Genomic DNA, 13716 nt, shown 5'->3' on the forward strand with positions numbered 1-13716 from the left:
TACTGCAACTGCACTATGCTGTAGTGACCAGTATGGTCACTACAGCATACTGGTCACTACAACAGCAGCTTACAATTTTCACTCAGCAACATTCATCGCTGCTTGTTTCTGGAAAATATCCATGGAGTCAAAATCTTCACTACACCTGTAGATAAATTCCGAAATGGTATAATTTCCAAAATGGGGTCACTTGAGGGAGGATTCTGCTCTTCTGGCAATTAGGAGCTCTGGTTATTTAGTCCACAAATTGGTCTAAGAAAATCTGCTCTCCAGGAGGCAAATAGCACTCCGTTCCTCCTGAGTTTCTCCGTATCGCTAAGTAGTACTGTACAGCCACATATGGGGTATTGCCACGTTCAGTAGAAATTGTGGGACAAATTACGGTGCAATTTTTACCCAATTCTTGTGTGAAAATGTAAAATCTGGGGCTAAAACAAAATTAGTAATTTTTTCTTCACTGTCCAATGGTATAAAATTCTGTGACACCCATGGTGTCATTATGATGACTGCACCCCTAGATGAATTTATTGAGAGGTATAGTTTGTAAAATGGGGTCACTTATGGAGGGTTCTGTTGTTATGGCACCTCATGGACTCTCCTCATGGGTTATGGCACTTGCAAACCATAATATTAAAATCTAGGGCTCCTTGCCTTCTGAGCTTTGCACTGTGCCTGAAAAATATTTCCTGATTACTTGTAGGGTATTGGCATACTCTCAGGAAAAATGGACCTCAGTTTGTTGTAAAAAAAAAAATCCTATTAGCCCTTAGAAAAATTAAAAAAATTTGGGCTAAAACAACATTTTAGTGGTAAAAACATAATTATTCTTTCTTCACCTCCCAATGGTATAAAATTATATGAGGCAAATGTGGTGTCAACATGCTCACTATTTCGGCACATCAGTGACTCTACAGACGCAACATGATGTCCACTATCTATTCCAGCCAATTTTGTGCTCCAAAAGTCAAATGGCGCTCCTTCCATTCCAAGCCCTGCCGTGCGCCCAAACAATAGTTTTCCACTATATATGGGGTGTCAGTTTACTCAGGAGAAATTGCACAACAAATTTGGTCCATCATTTTCTCCTGTTACCCTTGTGAAATGAAAAATTTGGGGCAAAAACAACATTTTTTGTGAGAAAATGTAATTTTTTATTTCACGGCTCAACGTTATAAAACTCTGTGAAGCACCTGCAGGTTCAAGGTGCTCACCACGCAGCTAGATAAGTTCCTTAAGGGGTCTAGTTTCCAAGATGGAGTCACTTGTGGGGGGCTTCCACTGTTTAGGCACATCAGGGGCTCTGTAAACATGACTTAGTGTCCGCTATCTATTCCAACCAATTTTATGTTCCAAAAGTGAAATGGTGCTAATCAATGGTTTTTTATCACATTTGGCATATCGGCATACTCAAGAGAAATCGTACGACAAATTGTATGGTAAATGTTCTCCTGTTACCCTTGGGAAAATGCAGACCGAGGCGCATATTATAGCAGAGCAGAGAGCAAGCACTAGGGTTTCACAGACCAGAATACTGTATATAATGTAAGGTCTCAGGGTTTGTGCACACGCTGCGCATTACTCTGCAGATTTTTCCTGACTGATTTGGGTAAATCCGCAGGTAAACCGAACTGCGGATTTCCTGCGGAGTAACCCCGATTTTTTTGTGGATTTTGTGCCAATTCCACCTGCGGTTTTACACCTGTGTATTCCTATTGAGGAGCAGGTGTAAACCGCTGCGGAATCTGCACAAAGAATTGAAATGCTGCGGAATAAACGCTACGTTTCCGCGTGTTTTTTTCCGCAGCATGTGCACTGCGGATTTTGTTTTCCATAGGTTTACATGGTACTGTAAACTCATGGAAAACAGCTGCAAATCCACAGAGGCCAATCCGCTGCGGAACCGCAGCAAAATCTGCAACGTGTGCACATACCCTCAGGCGTCTATCCGCAATGCGAACACGCAGGTAACATCTCACTGCAGTGCAAAACTGTGCAATTATGTACAGGGACAATATGGGACACCTGGGCAGGCCCGGATTTAGGGGGGCCCAAGGGGCCCGGGCCACCCACCAAGCGGGGGCCTCCCACCAATATAGGGATAAATATCTCAAAACATGTAAAATACACGTCTCTTTGCTGTGAACCGTTTCTAATGATAAGGAACATTTAACAAAATAGAAAATATTGAAAGTGTAGGGACCTGGCTACGGTCCTACATCTCAGTGGCTGGCGCAGAGCGGCAGAGTCATGGCACCTGACCTGCGTCAGCATCCACCGACCTGTCTAGCCTAGCCAGACTTCCTTACTACCCTCCCTGTACCTAATGCTTAGCTTATGGCATGCGGCAGCCTTCTCCGATCCCAACAGAAGCTTCTAGGCCCCACCTATTCAGCTATATGATCACTCCCTCGGATTAGATCAGATGACAGTTTGTTCAGCTACCTTCGAGGAAGGAGGTGGAACCACGATGTCGGCGCGAGAAGAGGATTCTCCACCGTGGAGCGCGGCAGTACTTCACTCTGGATCTTCAGTCACTGAAGATCCAGAGTGAAGTGGTTCAATCTTCAGTGTCGCGGTGGATGAGTATGATGTCTGTCTGTGTGTGTGTGGGTCTGTGTATCTTTCTTGCAGCTTGTCCTACACAGTACCATACTGTATATACAGGTCCACACTATATCCTGCATTACAGTGTGTGTGTGTATATACTGTATGTATATAGTGTGGACCTGTTTACAGTATAGTGCTGTGTATACACTTTATACAGCCCCCCAGCCTCTATTCTATATACAGCCAGCACAGCAACAGTCTCTGATATATACAGCAAACATTGAGATAGCTCTAAGGCCTTTCACACTAGCGTCGGGAAAGACCCGTCGCTGTGCGTCGGGCCGACGTTCCCGACGCTAGCGTGGTCTCCGCCACACAACGGGGGCAGCGGATGTATTTTTTCAACGCATCCGCTGCCCCATTGTGAGGTGCGGGGAAGTGCGGGGAGGTGGGGGTGGAGTCCGTCGGGAGCAAAAAACGTTACATGTAAGGTTTTTTTCTCCCGACGGTCCGCTAACACACGCCCAAGCGTCGCAAAACGGACGCAACGTTTAGCAATGCGTCGCAAATGCGTCGCTAATGTTAGTCTATGACGAAAAAACGTATCCAGCAAGAACTTTTGCTGGATGCGTATTTTCGGCAAAACGACGCATTTGCGACGTATTGCAGTTAACGCTAGTGTGAAAGTAGCCTAAGGATATATCTAATTCTGATGGTAACAAACTGCAGTGGTGAGCATTCCTTCTCAAAACTCAAATTAGTTGAAAACCGATTAAGGACATCCATGAAGCAGGAACGACTTGTAAATGTGGCTATCATGAGCAGATATACTGCGTGTGCATGAATTGGACTTTAGTGACATCATTAGTGATTTTGCAGCACGAAAATCAAGGAAAGTGCCTGGATTGTAAAAAATGAATGATTTTACCTGAATTACTCTGCGTAAATGATTTTTGTAAATAAACTTGCGTTTGTTTCATTGTGTGTTTTTCATTACATATTGCAACACCTTGAAAAAATGGGCCTCCCTCCAAAATGGGCCCCGGGCCACCCACCTCTCGGCCCTGCACCTGAGGTCACCCCTGATAAATGCAAGAACATTTTGGGGGAGTAAAAGTCTGTAACCATTTCCTTCAGAACTGAATCTTCTACACATCCCTCCAACACCACGTATATCGCAATAATAACACGATCACGATAGAGATGAGGAGGGTGTGAAAGGTTCGGTTGCCATGGAGTCCCGACAGACGAACCCACCGTGCGGCTGTGACGCTCATGCGCCTTCTCAGCGCTTCTGTCCCTTGCCGGCTTCCGTAGCTGACGTCACGCCCCGTCCTAAAGTAACATGAAAGTTTAGGGCGCGAAATCACGTTGGAGCAATCCGAGTGTTGTTACCCGGAGGTCGCTCCTGCCCGGTGCAAGCGGCCGCCATGGAGCCACTGTCCTGCATGAAGAGCCTTCTCCTGGCGGTGGCGCAGTATAGGGGCTGTAAGAACGAGGCCAATGGCGCGGCGCTACAGCGGCAGCTGGAGGTACAGTGGCCGGGGTGGATGCCTGTGTCCCCGCGGCCCTCACTATAACGCTTCTCCGTCTCACAGGCCATCCTGGGGCTAAAGCTGAACAAGCTGTTCGTGTCCAGCCACGTGTTACCCAGCGAGTGTGTGAGCAGCCTGGTGGAGCTGATGGAGGACCCCAGCACCAGCCCCGCCGTCACCCTGAAGACCGTGCAGCTGCTGACGAGTCTGGGTAGGAGACCCCGTGCCCTGCGCCCCTCTACACAGCAGCCATGGTGGTGTCACTGTGCTCGCCCACCGCAGTCATGTGACAGGCCGCCAGAGCTGGTCGGGGTCGCAGAGGTCGTTCTTGTATTTTACATTCCAGGCTAATGTGTGTGACCCCTTGGGAGGGCGGTGTGTGCCGGGTATGGTCATGTGATGGGGTCAGGGGTGAGGCGTCCACGTTTTATTCTCACCTGTTGTAGTCAGAGACGTGCAAGCGTCAGGTATCGGGCATCTGTCTTAAGGCCCCATCACACACAGCGACGCTGCAGCGATACAGACAACGATGCTGATCGCTGCAGCGTCGCTGTTTTGTCGCTGTGTGGTCGCTGGGGAGCTGTCACACAGACCGCTCTCTCCAGCGACCAACGATCAGGGGAACGACTTCGGCATCGTTGAAACTGTCTTCAACGATGCCGAAGTCCCCCTGCAGCACCCGGGTAACCAGGGTAAACATCGGGTTACTAAGTGCAGGGCCGCGCTTAGTAACCCGATGTTTACCCTGGTTACCAAAAAAAACAAACAGTACATACTCACCATCTGATGTCCATCAGGTCCCTTGCCGTCTGCTTCCTGCTCTGACTGAGTGCCGCCGTACAGTGAGAGCAGAGCGCAGCGGTGACGTCACTGCTGTGCTGTGCTCTCACTGTACGGCCGGATCTCAGTCAGAGCAGGAAGCAGACGCCAAGGGACCTGACGGACATCAGATGGTGAGTATGTACTGTTTTTTTTTTTTTTACATTTACGCTGGTAACCAGGGTAAACATCGGGTTACTAAGCGCGGCCCTGCGCTTAGTAACCCGATGTTTACCCTGGTTACCAGTGAAGACATCGCTGGATCAGTGTCACACACACCGATTCAGCGATGTCAGCGGGACCTCAACGATCAAAAAACGGCCCAGGCCATTCCGACACGACCAGCGATCTCGCAGCAGGGGCCTGATCGCTGGTACGTGTCACACATAGCGAGATCGCTACTGAGGTCGCTGTTGCGTCACAAAACTTGTGACTCGGCAGCGATCTCGCTAGCGATCTCGCTATGTGTGACGGGGCCTTTATTCTGAGCAAATGGGACAGGAAGTCGGCCAAGCTGGTGTGCTCCTTAGGCCGGGTTCATATTGCGCTAGTGCAGTCCGTTCAACGAATGCGTTAAACGGACTGCACCAACACAAGTGCCTTTTAAAGATAACGATCGCACTAGCTCAGATGCTCCATCTGCGTTAACAGTGACAGACCCCCGAACGCTGCAGACCGCACCCAGGGTCCGTCACAGAATGACAGCACATCACTAACGCATGCCGATTATGACATGCGATAGCGATGCGCAACATAATGGCAGTCAATGGGTGCACTAATGCATCTGTTACATAATGTTAGTGCCGCTATGTAACAGATGCCGTCAGCGCATTGCCTTTAACGCAATATGAACCCGGCCTTACACACCTTACCGACTTATACAATGTACCGTTATGTTATATCCCAGTTACCTGACTTTGATGCAGACTCACAAACTGAGCCCGCACCTTTTCTGGCAGATGATGGCTGTGATATAACAGTCGTATTTGGAGTGAGGCTCCATCTGCGGCCTTAAACCTGTTAAATGCAGCTGTCAGTTTCTTGGCCGCAGTATTTACAGCGCACTGACAGGGATGCATCATTCCATTCTGCCGTGTCTAAATGCCAGAATTACAGTTTAAAGACAATCAAAACATTATATCTACTCCAAAGTTGTATCAATAGAAACGCCAGATCAGGACACACAAAATAAGCCCTCACACAGCTCCATAGACTAAAAAATGAAAATGTTAGAGGTCTCGGAAAATGGTGACAGAAGCAAATTTGTTTTCACAAATTTCTGAAATTTTTTTTTTTCACCACTTAAAAATAAGATCCTTGCACCTTTGGTATTTCCACAGTCATACTGCGTACAGTGAACATGTTAAATAAAAAACAATTGTGGATTTACACTTTTTTCACAGTTGGAATTTTTTTCATGCTTTACAGTACGTCACATGAGAAAAGTACAACACGTCCCGTGAAAAAGAAAACAAGCCCTCACACGGCTATGTGGAGAGAAAATTTGAAAGTTATGGCTCTAGGTAGAAGATAAAATGAAAACACACAAGCAGAAATAGCCATGTCAAAAAGGAGTAAAATGTTCTGTATGGTTTTGAGTGCTTATTTGTAGATGTAATGGATTTCCCATGTAGTAATGGTGCAAAGGAATTGTATACTAGCCGTCAGATGACCCCACACATTATAACTGATGGCTGAAAAGGAAGGAGAGCTGAGATGTCTTATTGAGCAAAGTAGGAGAATTCATATGTCTTATCGACACAATTAAAGCAACGTTACCGCAATCTCAAGACATGGTTGGCTGTAGCATGCGCCATCACCAGCTGTATTATTGAGGTATAACCCCCTGAAAGCATTACTTCTAGAAGACAATGTGGAGTTTATGAATGGTCAATAATGTAATAATGGTCAATAATGTAACCAATGGAGCAACCATATAGACCTGATGAAGACACGTAACCCTTAAATTTGTCATGATATTGTCCCAAGTGTAAGTTTCACCTGGATGTTCTATCCCATATGGTTCTCTAATATTTCTTTGCTGTGTCTATATAGCGTCAGACATTCACACGAAAGAAACTCTTCATACTACATACAATGTCACCAGTGTGCTGGCTGGAGTGGTTCATAGATACAGCGCCATCCTCAATGACCCTGTTCTATTACAGGTTTGTGAATACAGTGTTTGTGAGTTTTAAACTGTATTTTAGCTTTAGAAAGTCTTGTTTAATAAATTGTTAAACTCCTGAGTTGGGATGACAGACGAGTTTCTGCATTTAGATGCATTTCTCTTATAAAGACCAGTCTGCCACACGTTTTAATGGGAATCTATTAGCCGGATTTCACCCGCCCAAACAATTTATAAGAACATGAATCTCTTTTAAAGACAATGTCAGCAATACCCTTACGTGGTCAGTCAGTTCCTCCATTATGGAGAAATCAGCGTTTGAATTTATACAGTATGTAAATGAGGCTAATAGCTATTTTCCGTCTGAAGCCTCTGTCCCTCCAGCCGTATTCGCCACCCAGGCAATGAAGCCATCAGTTAAGAGGAAGCATTGCTGGGTGTGGAATAGAGCTGGAGTGACAAAGGCTTCAGATCTACAAATAGTCCTTCAGCCTCATTTACATGTCAATTTAAACGCTTGGTTTCTCAGAAACAGAAATCAACTGGTCATGTGAATGTATTACTGGACCTGTCTTTGATAGAGGTACATGCATATGTAAATATTTTGGGGATCTAGGCATGAATTCCTGCTGATAGATTCCATGTGAAGGGAATCTCAGCAGGTTTTTGGTATGTAATCTGAGAAAAGCATGAGCTAGGGGTAAAAAAAACTGAGTTCAACATTGTGTTGCTTATCAAGCTGTGTGCTATTGTTTAGTTATCCGGAATGCTTTATCATAGTGAGATTCTTTGCCAGGACTGATGTGCACACAACCGCTAGTCCAACTCCGCCCCTACCTGCGTATTTGTCCGGGTACATTTGCTTCTTGTGCATGCTGATAAAGATTAGTGTATAAAAAAGTGACATGGTGCATTTTGTAGAAACCATGGTATTTTCATAAAATACTGAGGACAAAAAACTAGCTGTGTGCATGAGACTTCTGAAATCTCAGACTTTGCTGGTACTGTAAAACGCAGCTGAAAATTTGCATTAAAAAACCGCAATGTTGTGAGCGTAGCATTACACTGCTTTCATATGCGGTAGCAAAAACCTGCTGACAGATTCCCTTTAAGGTAATGTTACACTGCAGGATTATCAAGTGTAAGGATGCTGATCCCTCAATGAATGAGGTTACTGTGCACAATCCTGCTGACAGGTTCCCTTTAATGACAGCTGAGCATTTATGTTGATCATTTCCTGCATTTTATTGTCTTATAAATGTTGTTATTGAATGTACGGTAAATAGCAGTTTAGATTTTTTTTTTTTTTAAAGAAAACAACTAGTTTTTGATTCTTTTTTACCTAAAGCTAGAGCTGTATCCAAAAAGAAGTAGAAGTGGTAGTCACTCATTGTATTTCCCATGATTACTTTTTAATCCACTCCTGGGGGAAAAAAAACTGCATGAAAAATTCACTATAAAAACTGCCCCCAAAATTCTGTGTGCAAAGGCACAAATGTATCACATATAACTTGGTGAGCTAATATTCATGAATATCCTATTTGTCTGGTTAGTAACATGAGGCCTATATTATTTTATCCAATTCCTCTAAGTGCTCGCTCACACTAGCAATGGTTCTCTCCTCCGAGAGAATCGGGCTGATTATGGTAATGACACGCGGCTCAAACTCTGATCAGACTGTCGGCTTACTGTGATCCGATTCTCTGGCTTGAGAGAATTGGGTCACGGGTACAGAGAACCTAATTTCTCCATTGTCTGTGTAAATCCGACTACACTCCGTGACATCTCAATGATTTGTTGTATTATAATTTTTTTTTTTTACTTTTTAAAAAAAATTCCAATGCAAATAATGTGTTTATTTTGTTATTAGAGCATCCAGCTTTTGCAAAGATTAACCTACAATATCAGAGTTTTGCATGCAAGTGTCAATATAGAGGAATTAATTTCATTTTTGATGAACAGAATGTAAGTAAACATATCGTTATTCACTATTTAATGTCATGTGGACATATTATATTGTTTCGATGATGTATGGTGTGCAGCCAGACATGTTTCTTTCCATCTTTTCCAGGCAGTGATATGATGCACAATAAAATGATAGCATATGTAGTCCTCATGCTGATGTCTAATTTTCACATATGTGTTCTGTCTGTGGTCTTGATGGATTAGAGGCATAACCAGTATAATCTATGGTGCTAGTCGCATGACTGAGAAAAATAATCATGGGAATATTTGTTTTTTTTTTCTTGGGTTACGGATCAAAATTACCCATACAGATCTGTGGGTCTTTGAAAACCATGGAAAGCTCATGGATGCTGTCCATGTTCTGTCTGTTTTCTTTTTTTTATTGCAGCACTGGAATGGTGCCACTAATATGAGGCCTCTGCACTTAGGGTAGGTGCACACGTTCAGGATTTTTTGTGTTTTTTGCTATAAAAACACGATAAAATCGCGAAAAAAAACGCTTACATATGCCTCCCATTATTTTCAGTGTAGTCCGAATATCTTGTGCAAATGTTGCATTTTTTTCCACGAAAAAATTGCATTGCAGAAAAAAAAGCAACATGTTCATTAATTTGCGGAATTGCGGGGATTCCGCACACATAGGAATGCATTGATCTGCTTACTTCCCGCATGGGGCTATGCCCACCATGCGGGAAGTAAGCAGATCATGTGCGGTTGGTACCCAGGGTGGAGGAGAGGAGACTTTCCTCCACGGACTGGGCACCATATAATTGGTAAAAAAAAATTAAAATAAAAAATAGTGATATACTCACCCTCTGATGGCCCCGGAGTCTTCCCGCCTCTCATCGGTGCATGCTCTCTCTTCCGTTCCTATAGATGCTCTGTGTGAAGGACCTGCGATGACGTCGCGGTCATGTGACCGTGACGTCATCGCAGGTCCTACACACAAAGCAACAGCTGAGGAGATCGGGGGCCATCAGAGGGTGGGTATAACCTTTTTTTATGTTTAAGTTGGTCACACTTGTCACGCACTATGTTTGACACGTGTGACCAACCTGTCAATCAGTTTTCCAAGCGATGCTACAGATCGCTTGGAAAACTTTAGCATTCTGCAAGCTAATTACGCTTGCAAAGTGCTAAAAAAAAAAAACGGGAAAAAAACACGAAAAGAAGCATGTGGATTTCTTGCAGAAAATTTCCGGTTTTCTTCAGGAAATTTCTGCAAGAAATCCTGACGTGTGCACATACCCTTAGTCTTCTATTTATCATCAACTGCCTTCTGTGTTATTCACCCGCTCCGGTCTGTGTCCAGCAGTTTGTGACCTGCTGGAGCAAGCCAGTGATCATGTTTCAATGGAAGTCTATGAGAGCTTTGTTGTGGCTCTCATAGATTTACATTGAGAGCTTGTGACCGTTACCTCTTCGGGTCAGTCTAAAATTGCAGTCACAAGATCGCGGAGTGGCACAGGGAAGAGCTGAAGATGGCAGCTGGTGAATATATTAAGTCCAGCGATTTTTACATTAGTAGCACCATACCAGTTCTGCAGTAAAAAAAAAACAAACAATAAACCACTGGAGTGATGCTTTTCAAATTTTTTTTTCTTTAGCAGTAGCGAAAATTCCTAAAGAGGAGCCGATAATTTCGCACAACCACAGTCCAGGTCAGAGCTCTCTGGCCATGGACAGGAGCCTCGCAAATTTCTTGAGCATCTGTATTCCCCGGCACGGCTTTTTATTAATCAGCCTGGAGTGACGTCATTTCTGCGGTGCACAACTGACATCTCGCCACCCCAGCTAATCATAAGCTGAACCTGTAATCCCGGTGGATAAGGAAATTCGCTCAGCTCCTACCCACGGCCAAAAGACCTGGATTCTGGACCAGGGTTGAGCGGAGCCATCATCTCTTTAAAACTAAAGCTTCTTTCACACTAGTGTCGTACTCGGCCCGTCGCAGAGCGTCGGGCCGACGCTAGCAGTGAATGCGCCGCACAACGGGAGCAGCGGATGCTGTTTTTCCACGCATCCGCTGCCCCATTGTGAGGTGCGGGGAGGTGGGGGCGGAGTTCTGGCCGCGCATGCGCGGTCGGAAATGGCGGTCCGTCGGAGGCAAAAAACGTTACATGGAACGTTTTTTTGCAGCCGACGGTCCGCCACAACATGGCGCAACCGTCGCACGACGGTTGCGACGTGTGGCAATGCGTCGCTAATGTTAGTCAATGGTGAAAAAACGCATCCTGCTAACACTTTTGCAGGATGCGTTTTTTCGCCAAAACGACGCATTGTGACGTTTTGCAAAAAACGCTAGTGTGAAAGTACCCTAACTGATGAAACTCTGATGGTAATAACTGATACACTGATGAAAATTGGACCCAAAACGCTGATGACACAAAGACTGTTTTTTAGTTTTGTTTAACTACCCCGCAGTGGGTTGAAATGAGAGAATCTGAGTCTGATGTGAGCTCACAATTTGTGTAGTGTTTTTATTTTTTTATTTTTTTTTGTTTAATTTTATTCTATTACATTCTCGGAACAATAAAAATGGGAAATCTGCCAGTCCGGCCCTCAGTGTTGTCTAATATTGTCTGGCTTGGCTTGAGGCAGACTCTCATACACAAAATCTAATGGTGACTGACAAGTGTGCTGGTAGAAAGGAACATCTGTTCTCAGTTTCGTTTTTCAGAAAATAAAACCTGGAATTTGTTCTTCACTGTGGTATGAAAGTCTGGTCAGGGGTGGAGATCCTGTCCGGATAAAGGCTGTGTTTTTTTTGTTGTATTTTTATAGAATACTTTCTCTAAAGAATGCATTGATTCTGAAGCAAAGTAAATTGTACAAGGCAGTTAATATTTGTGTAAGCTGCTGTCATTTTGTAGTACTCCTGTAAGAAATAAGCATGTATATATAATATGGTGTGTATGTGAATGTAAAGCGGCTTTTTTATAATAATGTGTTCTAGTCAGTCCCCTGAGGATGATCTGACAATGCCATCTCTTGGCCTTCTAGCAAACCTGTGCCGTAACAATCTGTCAGTCCAGTCGCATGTCAAGTCATTGGTAAGGGAAACCAACAATTTTTTTCATATTCTCCCCTGAGTGATTGTAATATATCTCACTATCTAAAGAGAGATTCCTAACGTCTGTCTCTCACAACTGCACATGTAATTTAAAATGACCTAGAAATATATAGGGCTCATATTTTAATTGCTTATATTTTGTCTATGGCAAAAACAAATGTATGAGACTTACTTTATTATTGATCAATACCTTATTCACACAGTGGGTATTTTTCCATCATACATGACAGGACCACGAGAGAGGGGATCCGCCCATCAAGGACAGGAAACCTTCAAGATAAAAGGGGCGGCTCCTCTCTCCACATCAGTTGGTTTCCTGTCCTTGACGGGGAACCCTCAAGATAGAAGACTTCTGATGAAGATAGAAGAGGATGCCTGGGTCGGGTGGATTTGGGCAGACGCTGGTCTGCTGCACCCGTCATCAGGTACCGGTAGTCGCCTCGGGGGTCATGTATCCCATGCCCCCCCTGAGCGAAGCATGGCCACAACCCGTGAGGCAATGCCCGGGTGAAGATTATCCACGGGGGCCGCAGGTGGCGTTCCCCCCCCCCCCCTGTTGATTGAAAAATCCTGCTGTCCACAGGGGTCACTTTATGGTGCCCCCCCTGTTGACCAAAGGTGGCCATGCAGCCCGTAAGGCACATCGGTGCCCGGGCTAGGTAAGCTCCTCGGAGGTTTGGGGCCCTCCCTGTCGAGCGTTAAGAGCGGGTCTCCCCCCCCCCCTTCCCCCTCCTCCCTTCCCCCTCCTCCCTGACGGTACCTGAAGCTGCAGAGCGGTTTGGAGCGGTGTCCGGAGCACTGGAGCATTTGGACACTGAGAGCTGCGCTGCCTTCCTGAACATCCGTGGCGTGGGCACTCCCGGAAGCGCCAGCCGGCGCCAGGTACCCGGGAATGGAGGTACGTGAGTGCGCAAGGAAAAGGGCGACAGCACTCGGAACGTTTGATGAGGGGCAGGGGGGCCAAAATCTTCGGCGTGCACCGGAAGCAAAGGCCGGGTGCGCGCCTGGAAGTAAAGCGCGCATAGGCGCTGAAGCCGGCGGCAGCACTCGGGGCAGGATCAACCAGGTGAATGGTGGATCTAATAGCGCGAACCGGAAGTGGTTGCCGGGTGAGCGCTCAGGTATCATTTTACTGCTCAAGCGTCGCGCTTGGCGGCCGGCAATGGCAGGATCAGCCAGGTAAATGGTAGCTCTAATAGCGCGCACCGGAAGTGGTTGCCGGGTGCGCGCTCTGACATAATTATACAGCGCAGGCGTTGCGCTAGCGGCCGGCACATGCAGGATCAACCAGGTAATTGATTGCATCTATGAGCACCGGAAGTGGTGCAGTCACGATCAGCCAGGTAATTAAATCATGACAGGTGCGCATACACACCTGACTACTGAAGCGACCAGTAATGGCAGGATCAACCAGGTGATCCATTTAAAAAAAAAAAAAAAAAAAAAAAAGGGAAGTGAATCTATTTAAACGAGCCAGAAGTGCTGCCCTGTGTCATTAAACCAGGCCTGGTTGAAGGTGACAACTCTTGTTACGTGGTAGTGTGTAAGATGGAGAGCTTTTCACCAGAGCATTTGATGCCACAGCAAGAGATGCTGGAAAGGCGGTCTCGCTCAAGTGAAAAGAGCCAGACCCGCCGTGGCAGCAGCAG

The 13716-nt window shown here is 45.6% G+C and overlaps 1 protein-coding gene across 1 annotated transcript in view; it reads left to right on the top strand.

The window, feature by feature from the left end:
• Nucleotides 1-3792: 3792 nt before the first annotated feature.
• The window catches only part of CIP2A (cellular inhibitor of PP2A), a 126387-nt gene continuing 116463 nt past the window's right edge, over nucleotides 3793-13716 (top strand). The window contains exons 1-5 of the mRNA XM_077296808.1: nucleotides 3793-4079; nucleotides 4146-4293; nucleotides 6957-7069; nucleotides 8900-8994; nucleotides 11951-12047. Of these exons, the coding sequence (XP_077152923.1) occupies nucleotides 3978-4079; nucleotides 4146-4293; nucleotides 6957-7069; nucleotides 8900-8994; nucleotides 11951-12047 (555 nt within the window). The 5' untranslated portion in view covers nucleotides 3793-3977. The remainder of the gene's footprint in view (nucleotides 4080-4145; nucleotides 4294-6956; nucleotides 7070-8899; nucleotides 8995-11950; nucleotides 12048-13716) is intronic.

The sequence above is a fragment of the Ranitomeya variabilis genome, chromosome 3 (assembly GCF_051348905.1).
Source record: "Ranitomeya variabilis isolate aRanVar5 chromosome 3, aRanVar5.hap1, whole genome shotgun sequence".
Taxonomy (NCBI): domain Eukaryota; kingdom Metazoa; phylum Chordata; class Amphibia; order Anura; family Dendrobatidae; genus Ranitomeya; species Ranitomeya variabilis.